At 38.2% G+C, this 22,247-nt stretch overlaps 1 protein-coding gene across 1 annotated transcript in view; it reads right to left on the bottom strand.

The window, feature by feature from the left end:
• FAF1 (Fas associated factor 1) overlaps nucleotides 1-22,247 on the bottom strand; it is a 169,855-nt gene that overhangs the window by 25,845 nt on the left and 121,763 nt on the right. Inside the window, exons 13-15 of the mRNA XM_057401776.1 lie at nucleotides 20,644-20,798; nucleotides 6,945-7,081; nucleotides 4,335-4,423 (exon numbers count right to left, since the gene is read on the bottom strand). Of these exons, the coding sequence (XP_057257759.1) occupies nucleotides 4,335-4,423; nucleotides 6,945-7,081; nucleotides 20,644-20,798 (381 nt within the window). The remainder of the gene's footprint in view (nucleotides 1-4,334; nucleotides 4,424-6,944; nucleotides 7,082-20,643; nucleotides 20,799-22,247) is intronic.

The raw sequence follows: 22,247 nt of genomic DNA, 5'->3' as shown, positions 1-22,247 counted from the left end.
CCCTGTATAAGCTTGTCAAAAAGTGTTACTGTAATCCTTTGAGAAGCCTCCTCCTCGGGCAATGAAGAAAAAATGTTCAGGATCAGCCCAGAACAGGTGTGTTGTGCTGCAGTGCCAGGACTTAATCACATATCTCTTCGCATTAATCTCACAAAGGAACTAACGCGGGTCTATATGGGCCCATCATGCCACACTGAGATGACTATTTAACTACCCAATTACAGTAAGCAAGCTGACAGGGTGTTTAAAAATGGACATTCCAGGGCGTACTGTATTTTACAATTATTATTTGTTTTCCTAAGTCCAGCACCAGGCACTGACACTTAAGAGGAACTGATAATACATGCTCTTTTCAAAGTCAATCCCTGAGAAATCTCAGCTCACGCCTAGATCAACACTGGCTGAGGCTGGCTGCCCCTGCTCCGAGATACCCCGTTTTGCTTATAGGAGAAACTCTGTAATGGCATTTATTTCCTCTTTGCAAAAATCCCCAATTCCCACAGTTTAAACAGTATTTGTAGTGTGGGCCAGAGGAGCAAACATGGTTAGGAAAATATGTCCATCAGATGTACGAAATCATAAGTGTAGCCTCAGAGTAATTCTACATACAAAGCCTGAGGTTGGACTTCAGACCATACACCTGACTGCACTGACTAGGGTGGAATTGTATCCTGGCCAACTGGTCTTACTGCTGTTGATGCCACCAAACCCACCATTTAGTTATCTATTGGTCCCTTTTCGTAAGTGCCACATGAGCACAACGTCACATGCTGCTGATCATATCTTATTATTTGTGGCTTGTCACCATGGCAATTTGGCTACTTAGACCATGAGACCTGCTTCAAGAAACCTGCTCTACTGGAGGGTGATAGGGTCCATCTGTCAGAGAAGGGGAAGATCATCTTTGACCATAGTTTGCCAAGCTGATGAAGAGGGCTTTAAAGTGAAGTTGCTAGTAAAAGAGAACCTCAATTCATCCCACTCCTACCAGTCTGATGTCAGACAGGGATTGAACGTCAACAGTACTGCCCCTGAAGAACAGCACAAATGAACTCCTGCTGCTCCAGCCAGTAATGACTTACTGGCTCAGGGTAGAGTCCAGAGTTGTGGTCAATGGCTCAGTGTCTAAGTGGAGACCAGTGGTAAGTGGCATTCCTCAGGGGTCAGTATTGGGACCAGCACTCTGTTAGTGACATGGACAGCAGATTGAGTGCACCCTCAGCAAGCTTGCTGATGGCAAGTGCAGTCAACATGCTGGAAGGAAGGGATGCCATGCAGAGGGACTTTAACAGGCTGCAGAGGTGGGCCCATGCAAGCCTTATGAAATTCAACAAGGCCAAGTGCAAGGTCCTGCACTTGAGTCTGGGCAATCCCAAGCACAGATACAGGCTGGGCAGAGAATGGGTTGAGAGCAGCCCTGAGAAGGACTTGGGGGGTAACACCACTGACAGGCAGCGAGCAACAGGCCCAATGATTTGTGATCAACCCTGAAACCTTGGAGGACAGGGAAAAGAATAGAATGGCAGATTGATCTCCATTTAAGAAAGCTTGGGAGAGAAAATGAGTGCCAAAATTGCACACCACTGTACCTCAAGGCATGTATGTTGGATTAGTCTGAGTACATAGATGCATCTCAATGTTTTTCAGGGGTTTTTTTTGAGATTATATTAAACACAATATACAAACCTAAAACTTAAATCCAAGTTCTAGTTAAATGATGGTACTTTAGCACTTGACATCATGCAGAAATATGCCCCAAATTTACGTGTAGACTTTTATGAGAATTTTATGAGACTACACCAGTGTATTTTACTCCTACATGGATACAAAGCCCAGGATTTAGATAAACACCACCAGCTGATGAAGTGACTCACTTCACTCAGGTGAGATATGTTGGTGATGCTGTTCTGAGCACCCTGCCTATGCCTCAGTCAATGATCAGTGACAAGGTGCTGACTGTAAAGCGATGCTTGAACAGTTACAGCCAACGTCATGGTAAACACCTGTACCATTAGCTGCCAATGGTAATAGTCATCCTATACAGAAATAACCATCAGAGGGCACTGTAAAACATGTGCTAAACAGAATTATGCAGTAGCTGTGTTGGAAGCTTTCATGTGCATGCAAGTTAAAAACCCACAGTGGAGAAGTTCAACTGCATAAACTGACTCATTAATGATTTCATGCTGCTCTTTACAAGTGTTTCCAGTTCTATTTCTCTCTCACACACACTTCTGTTTACAACGAAGCTATATAGATGACTTCTCTTTTGAAAACACAAAAGAATTTTCTGCTTATCTTCTTGTGGTTTTATGATGACTTACTGTAGCTATTAAGAAAACAGTAACAGAAACCGGACTCTGTATCCTGTTTGCTATTGTAATATTTGGGGAAAAAAATTGCACCGACTGCAATAAGATCCTAAAAAAGAAAAGGTGTTGATGTTTGAACGCTTGAAGTTGTCAAGTACAAGACTTGCAAGAAGCCTACATATTATGCAGCAAACCACAAAAAGACAATGTTTTTCTTACAGGCTGAAGCCCTCTATTGAGTACAGACTGCTTGCCAAATACTCCCTTTCTGGAATAGTAACTTCATAAAGCAAGGTGATTTTTTGGTTTTAAACTTCCTGCTTCAAAGGCAAAAGTGTCTCAGATCACCTTTTCGGTGTGCTTGTTACAAATGGAGCCAAGGTGTAAGTAAATATCCTATTTGTGTATAGAACCCATCATGTCCGGAAATGCACCCTCAAAGTTTGTGAAATTTTCCATTAGTTTTCTGAATGTCAAAATGTGTTAGAAAAAAACTCCTTTTGGAGAAGAAATGCCACTGGTGCTCTCAGTGACAGAAAACCAAAGGGAATGTGAGCGAAGACTTCAGAAGACTTGGAAAAAGGTAGATTTTAGAGGAACGCATAAAAATCCGTTTTCCATTCTCCCTACACAGGTAGAGCACTTGGAGTAAGAAGTCAGGAGACATCCATATCACCACTCTGGGGACACCTGTGACTGGACTGTCACTGTTCTTGGCCATCCCATGAAGGACTGACAGCAGCTCAGGACACAGAAGCCAGTTCCTGGTTCTGCAATCATGGCCTCAAGGCTGCCGAGTCTTCTCTTTCTTTAAGCTTTGTTTCCTTTCCACCCAGACATTCCTCAGTTGCAAACTCACTTGGTTTTATCCTCTTAGACACGCTCTTTCACTATCTCACTTGTCCCCACCTTCTTGTCTCCTAAGTACTGATGTCCTCTGCTCTGGACAACTGTTCTGGTCTCCTGTTCCTCCCTTTGTTCCAATCCTATCACTCCTGCTTCTAGTTCCTTCTCCTTCCCCTCATTTGCTCTTATCCCTCTGCCTTTATATGCTTTGCTTTTCTTCTGTTTTCTTCCTTTCTACGAGCTTTTCTATGCTTTCACTTCTGAACCTTTCTTGGAAATAATCTGTGATGGAAATTTTACCTTCTTGCTAAAGCATTAAACCACCCCCATAACTAACATATTCCTGTTAGAATGCAATAAAAAAATCAATTACATTTACCAATGAACTACAGGTAGCATAAATAAAGAAGAGAAAATGAACTATAGTGCAGATACCCTGCCTTCATATTATTATAACTATAATCAGTAAATCTCATACTAATGAGATACAAGGTTTAAATGTGAAGAATGTGTTTAGTGAATTATTGTCAATCAATGTCTACATAACAGCATAAGAAAAACCTTGAATGGCAACACACCTATTATTTTAAATTCCTAAGTACTTCATTACTTCAAAATGTCACTCTCAATTTACAGAGTAACAGATAAACATCTTTCAACTGTATACCTCACTGTGTCTGCTTCTGTGTAATTGAAACACTGGTTTTGAAAAGTCTTGTCATGTACCCATTCTGGATTGTTCTGAATGGTGATTCAGTACTGGCATAGTGCTGGTGAAGGCTGCTTTTCAATCCCCTTCTACATGTAGACACTTAAGATATATCAATCTGGTTTTGTTTCTACCTATGACTTGGAGCTGGTCACTGGGAAAAAACTGGATTGTTGTTTCCTTCTATGAGCATATTAACCTTTGTAATACCACTGTAAATGTAAACTCATGACTAATATTCAGAAAAAAGAAAAACATTAAAAATGACAAGACCAATAAGGAGGGGTTTTTTGAGATCCTCTGAATGAATACACAAAGGAGACTTGATATGTTTAATTTCTGATGATGGAAGAGACACTAAAACGTATAATACCCAAATTCACTGGCTAAAGAAATGTCTGGTTAATTCTGCATCCCCAGTGATTTGTGGAAGCCAGCAGGTATCTGCAGTAACTTCCAATGCTCACCTCATCCTTTATGTCTTCCTGCTGCTGGGCACTGAAGATCTCCATTGCAGCAATCAGCCTCATCATTAGCTCATCCACTGTTGTGTTACCTAGCAACAAGGAAAGATAGCTGAACTTCATATCATTAAAGTTATTAAACAAAAAAAAAAGTCAGTTTAGAATTAATCCATAAAAAACAGCCAGATTAACAAAAAAAGAGTAGAAAATGCAAATATCTCAGCAGAATGCTTTTAGTTTGCCTTTTTTATTGAAAATTCAAACCGTTTTTTTTTACAAACAAATGTTGATAATGTTGATCACAGGCTAAATTTTTAGGTGGTTTAAATCTGAACAACTGCTTTTGTGCTTGCATGGAATAACTTCAGTTTTGCTTTTAATGCCTAACACTGAAGGAGAGAAATGTACCTGGGGTTCTGTGACACGGAGTTGATTTATCAGTTTTAGAATGATCAAGGAGACTGAAGCAATTGCTTAGCCAGGTAAGAAAAGGTAGGATGTTGGCGGCAGCATTCAAGTGGATTGGTTTAAAGAAAACAAACCAGGATTCAGGGATTGACTGGATTTGTGCCCACACATTTTTATTCAGGTATAACTAGTAGTAAAATTTCAACTATTATAATATATTCTTTTCAGTGTATTTCCTTCTTGCAAAGCTAATACTAGCAGAAAAGTAAGTATCTGTGTATACATATCCACAAATACAGCACATGCATAGGAAAACAGGTGTCGCCTCACATTTTTTCTACGAGCGTGTGTCCAGTCTTCAGTAAGACTGAAAGATTAGTTTAACTTCCTACCGAGATGCATTCAGCCTTTGGTTTCTCTTCCTAAACTGAAATCTAGACTACCCATTACAGCCACTTGTCATAGTAGTTAAAAGACCTTGAGAAATGGTCAAAAACTATAAACTCAACATCTGCCAGCCTAAACGTTCTTCGGACCTTAGCAGGACAATACCAGCAAGAGCTAGATTTATAGTGGTGATGCTGGTCAATATTTTAAAAGGAATAAACTAATCAAAAGCCACAGTACCACTAAAGAACACCAAAACTGTCCCCATAGTTTCCAACCCCAGAAAAAAAAAAAAGTAAAAATTGAAAGCAAACTCAGTCTGCATTTCAATAAACACCACTGGGACTTAAGTTTCTATATCGCTGTATCTCTTCTGTAAACATGCCTTCTCACCCAGCCCTGAAAGGCCTCATTGTTCCCACTTCTAGCATTTGCTACCTTAGCAGAAAATGTTATCCCGCATGCTACAACATGCATGACTTCAGAGACAACCATTCATCTGAGGGCATATTGTTAAAAGATATCCCAATTCATGGGAAAACAACAAGCACACTTTGATTTTTGCTGAAGGATAGATTTAAGGCTGTAATAGATGATCACTTTAGTTCAAAAGATTGCAGAAAGGCTGATGAATCATTAAAACTTAATGAGTGCAATGAAATAATTTGGATTATTTTATAATATAAAGTTGCATTGTATTATGATTTCAAATCACCAAGTTGCTAAAACAGTTAAATAATTTAAGCCAGTAAGTACCACTGGCTTCAGTGGGATAACACAGGTGCTGGACTATGTTGCAGTTATAAAAACAAGACAATCTATTTATAAGATTGTTTGTATGAAGTAAGTTTTGTAAGTGACAGAAGTACCATGAATTAATGCACAGATTTTGTCCCACTAAGGAGACAAAATCCATGCAAGATTAATGATTTTATGCACAGAAAGGAGCACTGCAGATTCCTCAAGAAAATTATTAATTCCATATGCAGAAAGAAACAGTGATGCTCTCTGCAAAAGGCAGTATTTCCTGAGGCCAAATTTCCTCAGGAATATAAGAAGGTTAGAATAAAGGCTGCTAGATATAAGCAATAAATAAACAAGGACACAATGTCAAGCAGGCAAACTTGTGGAGAAAGCAGAAGAAATAAGAGGCAGCCATTCTTTGATGTATTTTAATTTGAAGAGTTACTGAGAACAGCAGTCAAAGGGCACCACTCCACTTCTAAGTCATCTTGCTGTCACAAAGAAATCAGAGGAATGGTTATGCCAGAAAGAACTGCTCATCTAAGCCAGAAAGCTTCATTCATGTGAGATAATATTAGCAACTTAAATTCAGGTTTGATTTGGGGTCTCCACACTGCAGGCAGGTCTGCAGTGTGGAAAAAAAGCACCTCATGTTCAAACATTAGCCCACTACATGCAAGAGTCCACATATCAACAAGGAATTACACGCAAAGAACTAAATGCATTCTGGCACTACATAAAAAGTGCAGCCAAAATCTTCTGGATATTAGGGATGTATCTGGATATAAATTTGGAACACTAAATATAGTTCCTCATTTAGGAAATTCGGCTTCTAATTTAAAAAGATGAAAACCAAACTGTGATTCTTCTACAGTCATGGCAACTTCAGTCTCTAATACCATGTTAATAAATGCATTTATGAATAGTAGCTATTTATGTCATGGCAACTGAAAGTTTGTTTTGTGCAACAAATTCATATTCTGAACATCTTAAAAAAGAAAAGGTTATCAAAGATCTTCTAACAGTTTCAGTACTCACATAAATACTTTTAATAATAAGTATAAAGAACCGTACCTTGTATTACATTCAATACTTCATTAGATGATCGTTTCCCCATAATAATGAGGAAAAGTGGAAACTGGTCTGTCTTCTGAGTCCGAATTGTTTGGGCTACAACACTCCCGAAGTGTCTAGTGCACATCGTCAGAAACCTATGGGGGTGAGGGGAAGTTAACATTGTAGAGTGTTTAAATAAATAATTATGCTAAATTCAACAGTTTAACTGTTACCTCACTATTCAACATCTAGGCTTCTGCATTCAATTCGAGAGCTCCTTATCCCTTCTTATGATTATGAGAATATTTACAAATATGATAGACCTGGGTTGTCTAAATGAAAACAATTAATAACCAGTTGAGACAGTGATTTTATCTGATGGAGAATTCCATTTCCTGTGAAACCGCTCTGCAGCCTAGAATTCAAAACTAACTCCTCCTATAAAATCATGCTTAATCAATTGTTAAAACTTCTAAAGAGAAACTAAGCAGAGCCATGATCTAGTAAACATGGCAAACTATAAAGATAGTATCATTTCATACGAAAGCATAATAACAAAAGAGCAAGATATTGTTTTTATCAGTCATAGAATTAAAACGTGGTACTTCAGAACTGTATTTTCTTTTGTACTAGTGCCCTGCAAGTGACATACTTAGCAGTGTGGTCTAAAAAACAATAATTCTAAGCTTTTGACCAAAAAAAGCTGTTGGATATTAGCATACAGAAGTCTAGCATTAGTATTCTTAACACGATCTTGAATAAATGAAAAAACTGATAAAGCTTTTCTCTTCCATTAGAGGACTGTTTGAAATTAGCATTTCTTTCAAGAGAAAAGGGTAGCTTATGATATGTTTTCAGATCTGATGGTAAAAAGTAAATGTCATAATAATAATGAATTATGAAAGACCAAATGCAAATATAGAATGCTTTAATAAGATCCAATTTAATAAAGTCTGTAAAAATAATGGACTTTTAATAACACAGGTCACAAAAGGCAAAATAGTGGAAATTCTGAGGACTAACCACTGGTAGGCTTATTAATTCTTAATTATGTTCATGAAAGGCAACTTAAATCGTGTGTTTTCTTATGCCTTATGATAATATTTTAGGTAACAACTACTCTGAAATGTATGCTGTAACTGAAGAGCAAAGTCCTGTTGTCACATGCATTAGAAGCCAAATCTATTTGGAAAGACAAACTACATTAAAATGTCAAGCACTCCAAGTAATTTCTCCTAAAGATACCAAAAAGATTCAAAATTGTCATTTTTTTCTTAATCAATATATATTGTATCTAATAAGATTGCTAAAAACTTGATAAACCTGATGAGTACAACATAGGGCTTGTTCAAGGCACCAGAAGTATAAAGAAATCCTTCTCCTCAGAGACAATTTGTAGTGTAACTACAGCCATAGTTGGATGAAAGGCCATGAACAGTGGTAGCCAGAGAGTATTTCAAAGCCATAAATGTTACTGGCAAACACTCTTCCTTGCCTCCTTGATTCTGTCTTGTGTGATTCAGAATGATCGCATGCAAAGACAACATCGAAACCACCAAATACAGCCTTCTAGATCAAAAATAGCTATGTAGAGAAATACCATCTGATAAAGATAAAATAAAATGTCCACAAAGTCTGGACATATAAACTCTTAAACTAAGTAACAGTTGTTGATGTTTGCTGTTCAATGCCAGGAAACCTTGGCCTCACAGAAGTCAGTGGTGATCTTCTGCTGCAAAATGACTTAGGTGAGTTCAAAGTTTCACTCCTGGAGGTAATAAAGATTGTGGACAATTGAACTGAATTCCTGAAATTTGTGTATTAAAACGGTTCAACTGTCTTCAATGCACCACAGAAGAAAAGCACTAGGGTTGTTCTGGGAAAACAAAATATTGTTATAACTCAGCCTCAAAATACACTTCTATAGGTATGAGCTTTGTACGTTGAGAATTCGGAATGAAGGTGGTATTTCAGTATGTTCCAAGATTTCCCAAATAAGTTTTTTCCAGGAGATGAATTTTTACATGTTGAAATTCTGGCTGACTATATAGAACCTAACAGATTATGATACCTTTGAGTTCTCTATAATCAAGGCTGGGAACAGGTTTCAGCTCCCTGGCTACAGAAGATGGCATGCCGTGCCAAGCTGTTGTAAGTGTACACTTACTCTCCTGGTTGAGTAACAGCAAAACAGATGCCAGATGCCAACATCTTCCATCATGGTGGGTTTTTTTTTCTTCTTGGGACCACTTCTTACAGCCACTGGTGCCACCTGTCCCTCTCTTTCAAATAACCTCCTTTCTTCTGCTGCTGTCACAAACTGCTCAGCTCTCCCACATACTAGTTAAAAGAGCAGCTCACGTTAATTCTGACCCGAATGCCACAGATTTGCCACTGCTGCCATCAGGCAGCTTTTGTCTTGAGGGGAGGAATGAGAAACAACCCGTCTCCTCAGGAGTTCCAACTTTGAATAATGAATGTCTAGATTACAGCACTGGTTATCAATGCCATCTTCAGAGCAGAGAGAATACACATGAGAAACTCTTCTCACTAACATGATCCATCAAAACAGATCCTGCCATTTGGAACCAAGCAAGACTCCACTTGGCCACTGAACTAAAATGCAGTAAAGCCAACAAAAATATTAAGGTAGTCAAAGAATGGATAAAGAGATAGCAGCAGCAATCTCCAGTGTCTACACCATATAACTCCTATTCATCAGTGACAACTCACATGCTTTTCACCAGGTCAGTGGTAAGTGCTCAGCAATTACTTGTAACACATCTCTTCTTTACATTTTCTTAGATGGGTAGGAATTGAATTTTCATTCATGATCCCCATTCAGATTTTTCTCATACCTCTTAATAAATTTTGCAGCTACTTAACTGATTTTGCTTCCCCCCCACACATTTTCTGCCTTTACTGATTCTGTATTTGAAGACTTTCTTACTTTCTTCCACATTCATATGCAGAAAAAGAACCCCCAAAACCCAAAAAACCTTCCTCTGTGCTAATATTGACTGTCAGAAGTATGCAAGTAGGACCAAAACGATTTGGTGCAACAACAAGTATCTTACTCTGCTCATCACTAACAAGGGATGTTTTTTACTTTCATCTGAACAGAAGTGTGCCAGATCTTTCAGTGGCATCTCCAGTGCTGCCAAGAGAACTGCCTGTGGAGTGCATCAAAGAGCCAGATGTCCCTCCGGGGAGAACTGTTTTCCACAACATGCTGGATTACTGTGATCTCCAACCAAAAGTGGAAATAGAGGAACACTGCCAGAAAGGGAGGGCAAATGGCACCCTACCACTCCTTTTAGTTTGAAATTACAAGAATATTCAAGGAGGGAGAAGTATGAGAAAGGCAAAAAAAGCATTTTTACAAAGGAAAAATCCATTAATAAAAGTAATCTCAGAAGTTAAAGAATAAAGTTCATCAAGAAAAGTAACAGTTTTTTGGCAGGCAGCATCATTTCCTTACTTCTTTCATGAGTCCCTAAGCAACAAAAGCAGCAATTATTAAAGCTACAAAAGAAACATGAGAACTGACCATGGTTTGACAAATGCAGAAACAAACCCTAAAAAGATTACAAATTTATCTCTAAAGAAATAAAAATGAGATTGAATAGGTATTAATTCTTAGACATGGCTCACTCTGTAGTTAAAAGCGCAGGGCTGCTGATCACTGCACACCAGTTACCCTTCCATGTGCACTCTAAGATAACCTGTGTGAAGAGTTGACCTCATAGCAGCCTTCCAGTATCTGAAGGGGGCCTATAGGGATGCTGGGGAGGGACTCTTCATTAGAGACTGTAGTGATAGGACAAGGGGTAATGGGTTAAAACTTAAACAGGGGAAGTTTAGGTTGGATATAAGAAGGAAATTCTTTCCTGTTAGGGTGGTGAGGCACTGGAATGGGTTGCCCAGGGAAGTTGTGAATGCTCCATACCTGGCAGTACTCAAGGCCAGGTTGGATGAGGCCTTGGGTGATATGATTTACTGTTAGGTGTCCCAGCCCACGGCAGGGAGGTTGGAACTGGATGATCTTAAGGTCCTTTCCAACCCTAATGATTCTATGATTGTATGATTCTATATTCGTAGGTTGTTAGTGTCCCCAGAGAAGAATACTATCATACCAGCTAATATGCAACACATGCTATTAAAATACACTCCTGGCATAACTTTTTTGTAATTTCATCACAATGTGCAATTTATTTAATACTACTTTTAAAAGACTCCCAGAGGCAATTATGAATAAATAACAGCTTTAAAATTCTACTGAAAAAAAAGCTTAAAGTATTACTGAGTCTCAAAACCAAAGGCAATACTTATTACAACTTAAATCTGTGGTCCAGCATAGCTCCCGATGCCAGATGATGCCATGTAGAACTTTGTAAATGCTGGGGTTTAGCAATAATATGTTTCTGTGAGAACATGCAGCTTTTAATTTTTAACAACAAAATTGGCCACCTCTGGCCGAAGTGCGATCATCAAAAGTGCTGATCTCAAAGCTCAGGATTTTTCGATCCCTGGAAAGCTTTTGATCTATATGATACCTATTTACACTGCAAAATATGTATTGCCTTTCTGAGGGGAAGAAGCCCAAAGGAGAAAGCCAAACCCTAGGTGGGAGATGGCAGCTGTTCCCGACGGGAGGTGTTTCATCATTACAACGACTGTGATTATCTCATTGTTTCTTTATGTATCTCCTGTTCATGTATTATGTTGTTTCACATTTTTGTTACTCAAATGGACAGGATCTACATCGGTAATCAAGTTTAGATCTGTGATTACACAAGATCCCTCCTTACCACACCACAGATATGAACAAGCAAATAAGCTATCATCATAGAATCATAGAATGGTTTGGGTTGGAAGGGACCTTAAAGACCATCTAATTCCAACCCCCTGCCACACTCAGGGACACCCTCCGCTAGAGCAGGTTGCTCCAAGCCCCGTCCAACCTGGTCTTGAACTTTGACTAAGATGCTAAACATTTTAGAAAAAATGTAAACATTCCTTAAATATTTCAACTTAAATAATTCAGTAATCTAAGAGCATCTCTGGTGCCCAGTCTCCAAACAGAACGCAAGAGAGAGGCACTGCTGGCTCCACACTGTGATACTGTATTTTCCAATATGAACTGGTTCAAAGTGATTCCCACTGTTAGTAGAGGAAGAATTTACAAAAAGAAAAAAAAAAGAATTGAAGAGTATTTGAAGGCAGAACTTAGAAAAGAATCAATGATTCTGAGCAATAAGAGTCCTCTGTATTTCCATGACAAAATCACAGTACATCATAGCACTGCTACCTGCTGCTCTTGGCTTGATCTAGAGGAAGCACTCAAGGAGCAGAGGAATTCAGTCTCCCTTCTCTTTCCACTCAGAAAAGTGGTGACTGGTATGGCTTTCAAAGACATGGACACTACCTACCAGTCATGACTGAAGTAGTAGTAGTAGTGTATTAAGTATTAACTACTCAATGACTGTCCTCCGTTGTGGTACCAGTTTTTAGTTACCTACTGGAATCAAACTGATGATACGATCTGATGGGATTAATAGCTTTGCATCCATCCCCAAATTACACTACCTTCTCAAGACATTATGAATAAAAAATGTCAAGCAGTCATGACATGATATAGTTGCAGTAAGAGTAACAAAACCTAAAATGCAAATTCTAGCTCTTTTCTTATTAATCAATTAAACCTGCAAAAGGAAACTAACGCAGAGCAAGCTGCATATCATACATTGTAGTGTACCCTGAAATGCACAAAGAGGGCCACCTGATGCTATATTTGGAATGTTTTCTGTATGTTCAAACAAAAATGGAAAGCTCTCCTTTGCTTTTGCTTTTCTTAAACTCTCCCCAGCACCTTCAGGTTAATTAATAATTGTACTGGCAAATTTGTCTAGTACACTAAAGGGCAAATTCCCTTCCATACAGAGAACTCTGATCTCAAATGTATGGATAAAATGTATTAAAATAAATACTAAAAACTGCATAGGATTTTTCATCAAATTTCCTTATTTTCTGTACCAACATAAGAGAGATGTGATTATATGTTACAGTCTTGCTCATACAAATACTCCTCTAGTTACTTTTAATTTTTACACACTGGTGGGAAAACTTTGGAAAAATTCCTCCTAAAATGAGGCCCTTTGGCACATGGAGCCCACTATGCTTCTTGCAAAGGACATTTTAGCAGAAAGGCTGCACTGGAGACGCTTTTAGCTGCAACATTTTAGCCTGAAGTCCTGCTCAAAAAGCAAAAAGCAGCCACAGGACAAAATGTGATAACCTCTTGTAAAATATCTACTCCCTTTCAGTCTGAAGTGGTGTTCAGTCCACAACTGGGATGATTTTGGCTGAAAAAAAAAAGCGATTAATTAATGGCCAGATATTTCCCAAGATCAATCTTGCTTTAAGAAGCTTTAAAGCTTCAGAAATGGGTGCGACAAGAAGGTAACTCCTTTCTTGAGCATGAAGAAAACAATGCTGAATATCAAAGATGCAAGATTTCTGATTTTTTTTTCCTCATAATTCTATACACTGCAAAGTCAACATAAGGCTCATTAAAATGTTAATGTAAAAATAACATTTTTGTGTTAGGTATTTACATTTTACATAAAAGTAAAAGCTGAGGTCATGAAATGGTATATTAAAATAAGGTTGCTATCCATAGTCTCCATAATACAGAGTTACTGTCTTACCCACATCGGTAGGGTCACAACTGTTGACTCAAACATGAGGGGAGAATGAGCAACAGACACAAGGCATGGTTTAAAGATGTATAAAGCAGCCTGAATCAAATTATGGATACCCTCTTTAGCATCCACACGCTAAATATCCAGGGATTCAGATGGAAAAAGCAGAATTTTATCCACTTCTTCTTTATGCAAAAGTAAACCCTAGATGGGTTGGTTATCTATCTTTTCATAAAATGTGGAAGTTCTGATTTCATCCTGGAAGGTCCAAACAGATTAGGTGAATACTTCATAACCCCATTTGGTCCAAAACACATCCCTCTAGAAACTCATTAATTTTGGCTACCATTGGACCCCAAACAAAAACATTGATAAAAGTATAAATAAAATATACCTAGACTCCTTGCTAAAATACTGTGCTAAAAATGGAAAACACAAAATGCCCTTGCATATCAGTGGTAGTTTTGATTATTGCCTATCATATCAGAAAGGCATGTAATATGATTTGCTAAGGAATATCCAAAGCTTGCTACAGGTAGATGCTGTAATAACCTAGATAAGAAAAGAGAGCATGTTTTGTTATTTTACAGATGCTAGTGAAGTGGGGAAAGCTATAAGCACATTTGGGTCAGTAAAAGGATTCAGAATAATCTTCACAAACTGGAGAAATGTCCTGACAAGTAAAAGGCAATTCAACAAGGTCATGAAAGTCTCCAAGTAGGAGGAACAACTGCACAAATACAGAATAAGAATCAAGCAGTAAGAGAAGAAGAAAAGTCATGATGGGAAGAAGACAAGCATCATATTGGGGTGAGTAAACAGAATGATGGTTTGTACAACCTGAAATAATCCTCCTTCTGTATTTAGCATTGAGAAGGCAGCTTTAGGCACAGCGCATCTCATTACAGAAGGATGATGCAAACCAATTATAGAAGGACCATAAGAAGGTTGCAATAAAAAATGTCTACAAAAGGACAAGCTACAAGGAAAAGATTGAAGGAAACTCAGTTTCTTAGTTTAAGGAAAGTGTAGTAAAATATGAGATATGTAAGTCAAAAGAACACAGCAGCAAAGAAAGAGAATTGCCTCATTGCCTACCGGATGTACCAAGATGTAATTGCCATTGATTGCTGCAAGAGAAACTTCAGATATGTATTAGTGTGAACTGTCTAAAGGAAGGGAAAGTAAAGTACTGGCACTGGTTATGGAGAAATGCTGAGAAACCTCCCTCACAAAGAAGATGAGACCAGACAACCACTGGTCAGAAGCAATGCAGGTACAGTTGAACCTTCTGGCCAGGCATGGACTGAACCCTGTTGTCTGAAGCTCTTGAAGACCCACAGGCAGTCAGAATGGTAACAAAAGGGAGAGGCGAGAGGTCACAACAGTCACCCTAACCTAAAGGAAGAGGATGGGCATCTGCACTTCTGCAAGGATTCTTTGTCCCGATCTGGCACCCTGCAGTACCAAGGAGATGCATTCACGCCTTCCAGCTGCATTTTGGTACAAGCAATTCTGACTCTGCCAGCTCAATGATTTCTTCTGGTGGTTGATTTAGATGGATACACACAGCTAAATTTCTCTACATTTCTAATCTGGCATTAGACTTCGCTGGTGCAGTTGGGGACTTCTGTTGTTAGATGGAGACCTGTGAATGACTTCTTCCTCCTTCCTCAAAATAGTCCAATAAGTCTGTCTTGACTACTTGTTCTTCTGCCTTCACCTTTTTTTTGCACAGAGCACTACAGAGTTTTATTCTTTCACCTTTTCTGCTCAACAAGCTTAATAACTAGGCTGTAGTTTGAGTACGGTGGGACAGAACTTGCTTTAGGATTTGGTTTTATAGTGTGGACTTAAAAATATATGCTTACAAATGTATCAAGTTTAGTTAATTCTTGTGGTTTTAACAATTTTTTTCATATGACCTTAAAACATCCCTACAGGCATATAAAACAATGCGTTGTAAACCTTAATCATATTAAGAGAGAGACTACTTTCTATTTATAGTTGAATATTATGGAGACATCCATATTTTACTAATCACAACCAGACTAAAATGCACTCTGCTGGTTTTTAGTTTTCCAAATTTGGACATTTGTAGACTACTAACATGAAATTACCTTGAAGCACATAAATATTTAAGCAGTGATAGTTTACCTTTTCTGGTGGGTGTATAATAAACAGTTTAACCATCATCTATATACAGGCTGTTTTGTTCCCCATCTAAAGAGACAATCACCTTTTATCCTTTTCCCTTTTTTCTTCATTTCAGTGCTATTAGGAAACTATTCACAAGTACAACCCCTAACAATACTATGCAGTAATTATGACTAGATGACAAAGAGATGCAAACAATTACTGAGCCCATTTTGAAACCCTACACTAATAAAGTCATTAGATGCTGCCCTTGCCATGAGCCTTCTAAAAGCTTCTGAAGTTACAAGAACACACCGCATTGTTTGTTAGGACAATCACTGCTGGCAGAATGCAAACCTTGAGTTAAACCATGCTGCAAATTGATCTTGACATTCTGTTAAGACCGCCACTAAAATCAAAAGCAAAGGAGAAAAGGAGAAAATGAGCGGGTGGGATGTAATCATGGAACAGAAGGGTTCCCTCCTCACCTTCTTTCCTCTTTCTCCTCAAAACAAACCATACAGAAAATGACAAACTCACTTGGTGTTTGAGAACCTTTATTTTTAAAACATTAATTAGACTTTTGACCTGTTTTTATTGACTGGCACTGTATTGCTATTAAAGTAAATTAAATAAAGTATTACAAAATACAATAGGAAAGGTTTTCACACTGTTCTGTGAAACCTGTTAAGGCTTTAGTGCCTAAGGAACACGTCCAGCAGTTTTTCAAGCAACATATACAGGATCTACGGTCACTGCTCAAGAGGCGGTGAGAAATTAACTCACTGAGTCCAGCGCTCACAGACCCCACACCTGCAATATATTTGCTGAAGGATCAAATAGGATTGGGGAGCTGGAGTAATATGGTCAACTGGTCTTCATCCAGGCATGCAGCATTCAGTAGGTTAGTATTAAGGGTCAGCAACTGTGAATATGGCTAATTACTTGATGACGGAAATTGCAGGTGAAGACAACCTGCTGCTGAGAAGCGCTTTAGTCAATTAACTCTTTCCTAAGCTTAAGCAATGTGAAAAACTATCATTTGAACATTAAAACTAACAAGTACCTGTCATCAGAGCTGAGAAAGGCTGGCAACACCTTGAAATACAGCGCCCAAGGGCAACGATATGAAAAGCTAAAAGGCTGCTTGCAGGCATTCGAGTGACTGTTTTATGGTTTTGGCACTGCTTTACTTGGCAAACAATGTACGCTGGAAATCTGTTAATATTATGCATAATCTATGTTTGTAAATGCTGTGTACAAACATAAGGGTATGCAAGCATGTGAAGATATACATGTATATATATGTATTCACTGTATATCTGTCCTGGATACAAATACATTAATACATGTTAATGAATCAACAAAAAAAGTTAGGCATGTGCATGCATACATATATACACACCTCCAATACAAACATGTAATTAAATTGGAATGATGCTAACCAGTCAACTCTTTTTGGTCAGAAAGTGCCAGAACTATGGCTGCTTCTATCTAGCTCTCCTGCTTATCTATACCATAGAAACCTCAGGAATCATTTAGCCCATGCTATAGCCCAATGAAGCTGGTGAGATGCTGCAGCCACAAGCTTGGACCAAGAGGTAGGGCCAGAATTTTCAACCATTACTACTGCCCCGACACCTCCTTTAAGTATATTTCTGCTGTTTGGGGTGGCACAGTAGCAAATATACAGAGCAAGCAATGGAACAGTGTATTTTAAGTCATGATTTACCACAAATTGAGTGAAATATAACAAAAAAGTAAAAGATAATAGTGTAGATTTGTGGGCTTTTTTCTTTCTTTGACCATGGACACCACAAATCACAAGAATATTCTAAACTGTTGCTCACTAAACTGAAGTCTAAACTATAGGTGGTCACATAGATTCCCTAACAGTATTATAAAAACACTTTGATTTCCTAAATGAAGGCTAATTATTTATTATTTTGTGCCCTTTTTTATGATTTTTTTTTTACTGTACTAATGAAAAGATTCATAACTTGCAGCATTACCCAAGGTAATTGCTTCCTTTCCTATGAACTTTACATCAGAGGCACTTAAAAGTTACAGAAGCCAAATCAAATCATCCTCTTAAGTGTATTAACTAGAGTTCTCCTTCAGTTTGACACAGTAACAGTCCTGGGTGGCTTATGCTCTTCATGCTCTTGCACTACTTCTAACACTTATCCTGGGTCTTGCACACAGTGTTTTCATTCTAATCTTACATACAGAACTCTTTGCTCCATTGCAAGGGGTGCTGAAGAACATAGTTTAGAGATTCCAGCTGAAAAGTGCCAGTGTACAGTAACACAGCGTTCAAAGCACACCCCTACATCAGTGTCCACCAAGAAACATATTAAAATGATGACAAGATTTTGGAGCTGGTTTTGTCATATAATATTCAGGATGGACCCCTACGGAAACTACTATTTTTGGAGTGGAATGGTATCCATAAATGTTAGAAAGAGAACAGCAGAGAAAAAGAATTGGAACATTCCAGATTTTTTGGCTTATTGAGAAAAGTATTTATATTTGAATTTAATCACGCCATGCTACAATAGTGAAAACCTGCCTTTTACTACTGACTTCTAGGTGTCCCTATAGATTGAGGTCAATAAAGTGGGACTGATTTCTCTGCTTTTTCACTAATGCAATTGTAACAGCACAAATGAGTTGCTCTTGGGCTACACCAGCATGCAAAAAGCAGTTCCCTCTGTTGTTGCCACCATTCAAATAAAAAGCTTTGAACTGTATTCATAGGGATATAGAACAAAATAAGCTCCAAGACCACTGTCACATAATGAAGGGTAGTAATTAAATAGGTGGTACTGAGTATATATTTATGGGAATGCCCACAGTGCACTGGCACTTCCCAAAGGGAGAAGGAAGCATCATGACTCCTCCAAAGAAATCACAGTCTGAGGAGCAGGATGTGACACTAAACACAACCAAGAAATTATTCTCATTTGAGCCAGCATGCCTTGCTTACCCCTTACTATTTTTTGACCTCACTGTTAATATGACAGTTTCTTTGTTGTTGTTAAGAGGAAGCAAAAAATGAAGGCTTAAAAACCCTATCGCACTGCATAATCGGTGAGTAGGTTCATTGAGAATAGCTATAAAGCCTTAAACAAGCCCTTTATTTTGTGTTTTAAGAAGTGTCATAAGGAGTTAATAGGACACAGCTGTACAGGCTCTTTCTAATAAGCAGCTTCTGTCGCTTTGGTCACCACAGGTGTCTCGGTAACCTGCAAACTCTTATTACTAGTGTATCAAAGTTGTGCTACTTAATAGATTTCTTTAGTAAAACACAACAAAGCAATTACATGGCTGTTGATCGTCAGTCATAAAAAACCCCTCAAACACAGTTTTTCAAAAGAAACTACACTGCAATTTTTTGTCATTGTAAAATAAAAGAAACTAGAGAATTAAATAGAAAAGGGAACAATAGAACAGCAGGTAGTCAACTGAACTTAGCCACTACAGATGGTTTAGAAATAGTGTTTCCTTCTACACCAACTTGTGGGATAAAAGAAAAGGAGGAGGCTCCTTACTGCCCATGAATGGCAATACCAAAAGACTTAAGCAACTTTCCAGTCTATGTATTTGGTCCCATGAAAGAACCTAGATGTTTCTTTTTCCTCTCTCTTTGCTGTTTTTAAAACTTCTAATCTGTTTTCGCAACTGCTTTTTTCCGTAACCTTTAATTCTTCTCTACAACAACTTAAACTAGAAACATAGCTGCTGATTCGTCCAGTGATGAAATGCAGGAGGTCAAGCAAGGAATTCCTGTGAAACACAAGTGTCATTTATAAAGTGTATTGAAAAAAGAGACTGTTCGGTTCTCCATCTCCACTTTTAGTAAAGAAATACTAACTACAATTTACATAGTTAAGAATAAGAATAGATGAATGCTCTATTCTAGCAAGCCACAAAAGAATGAAACAGAAATATGTATTTTTAATTGTTCACTAATCAATGGAATTGTGTAACAGAAGTGACAAATTTATCCCAGCTCAAATGCCTGTTGCATCTTTTGTTCAAAAGTTATAATAACTCTCATTACAGTAATATCCGCCAGACATTATCCTGGCAAGCAGTCATCTTCTGCGTAAATAAAGGTGATGAAATAAGGACCAAGTTAGAAAACCAAACAAATCTGATTTCTAAATATAACTATAATCATAGAATTGTTAATCGAGAGGTCTTAACATAAAAATAAGAAAATTCATTAGGAACACATAAAAGACATAGAAAGAGGTGGAATAAAGAGTTTTTTAATTCATTTATCCATCAGCAAACTGATGGTACCTCTAAGACATAGGATGGCTTTTATTATATCAAATCCTATCAAAATTACCAAAGCAACATTCTGTGTGAAAACTGTAGTTCAAAAAAGTTCATATGAATTGCAATCTTTATTTTGCACCTTTTTTTTTAATATTCATTTATGACATGAATGCTATTCTTAAAGTAAGGTCTTCATTAAGAACTGTAGTTATTTCCCCAGATGGTTCTAATGCAGTTACACCTATACACATACAATTAGCGTCACGCAATATTATGGCACTGCAATGTAAAACTGCAAAGACGCATTCCTAGAACTATGTTTGTAAAATAAACTCAAAAGAAAAAAACAAAAAGGAAATGGTTTACTCAAATATTTTTTCCTGCACAGTAATAAGAAGTCTCTTTGTAATGAAGACAAGGACAGTCCAATTCTCAGTGAACATCACCACATCTTCATTGATCAGCTAAGAACAAGCACGAAGTTTTTAGTTCAAATAGATTTAGTTCAAGCAGCAGAAGATTTGATACACAGAGATTCGGGTCTTTCTTAAAAGAAAAGCTGATCCACTTACAGTCCAGAGTCTTACCTTGCTCTGTTTGCTTCTTTTGTCATGTCCCATGCCCAGGTTATGAAGTTCTGACTCAGATAGGAGACAATAGATTCAGCACAAAGCATTTGTGAGCAGAAAACGTTGGTTAGTACACTTTCATCATGGTGGAGGTAGATAGCAAGAAGCTTTCTCTGAAAAGACATGAAAGAAGATCTGTGAAAACATCCTCAGATAATGAGTAATTACAAATTACTGCTGCAGATTTGTGCATTAGTAAAACCTATGGTGTTTATCAAGGCTGCAGAGTATCTCAACACGGACACACCAGGGAAAAAACCCAGACGATTTCAAGTCAAATGGCCCATCCCTCCAAATCTGTAATTCTTCTGAATGCTTCCTAATATTTTATTTCAGGTATCAGAACACGATATATTGCATGAACGTGTACAATAACAATTGACCGAAAGCCAAAAACCTTATTAAGGGCCTTAGCTTAAGAAACTGAGTGAACTTTTTTCGGCTTGCTGCCCAATAGAGACATTTGGAACATTTCCCCAAGCAAGGAACACACCTCTTGATACAATAGCATCTACAATACGAAACGATTATAAACAACCTGAAAAAATGATAGCGCTGCAAATGTGTAAGACACAACAGAAATGGCACAGGAGATGTGGATTAAATCCCACATTGATTTTGTGAGTGCTGATATATCTCGTTTTATATCTTATCAAAGAGCAGATGTTGAGGATGGTGTTTATGGCCTCTTGAAACAAGATAATTTTGGGCCGAGTTCTTCTGAAACCCTATCAAGTAATGTCTGAGCTTCTTTGCCAGCAGCAAAGAGGTGTGCTGTGTCCCCATGACACCTCAGACAACCTTTTGGAAAGCAAGTCTATATGTTCGTAAATATAGACAGCTGACTGAGAAAAATACAGCTAGTTCTCCCACTAGCAACTTCTCCCACTGTAGGAGAAGATCAGGTTCAAGACCATCTAAGGAACCTGAAGGTGCACAAATCCACAGGACGTGATGAGATGCACCCACAGGTGTTGAAGCAATTGGCAGGTAAAGTGGTTAATCCACTATGCATCATATTTGAGAAATTAGGTGTTGAAGTTCCCACTGGAAAAGGGGAAACATAACTCCCACTGTAAGAAGGGAAAAAAGAAGGAATTGGGGAAATAGAGGCTGGACAGTCTCACCTCTGTGCCCAGCAACATCATAGAGAAGATCCTCCTGGAAACTATGCTAAGGCACATGGAAAATAAGGAGGTGACAGCCAACATGGCTTCACTAACATCAAATAGTGCCAGACAAATTTGGTGGCCTTCTGTGATGGGGCGACAGTGTTCCTGGATACGGGAAGAACAACTGACATGGATCTGTTGGGGAGATTCTAGAGGAAGCCATGAAGATGCTCTTGAGGGCTGGAGCACCTCCATAGCATCTCTGCTATGGAGACAGGCTGAGAGAGTTGCAGTTGTTCAGCCTAGAGAAGGCTCCAGGGAGACCTTAGAGCAGCTTCCGGTGCCTGAAGGTGATGACAAGAAACCTGGAGAGGGACCATTTACAAGGGCAGGTACTGACAGGACAAAGGGGCATGGATTTAAACTTATTTAGATTAGATATTAGTAAGA

The sequence above is a fragment of the Pezoporus wallicus genome, unplaced genomic scaffold (genome assembly GCF_028554395.1).
Source record: "Pezoporus wallicus isolate ANWC-B61680 ecotype Strahan unplaced genomic scaffold, APGP_CSIRO_Pwel_v1 contig_1035, whole genome shotgun sequence".
Lineage (NCBI taxonomy): Eukaryota > Metazoa > Chordata > Aves > Psittaciformes > Psittacidae > Pezoporus > Pezoporus wallicus.
The sequence above is the reverse complement of the archived record's forward strand: the minus strand, read 5'-3'. Positions and strand labels throughout refer to the sequence as shown.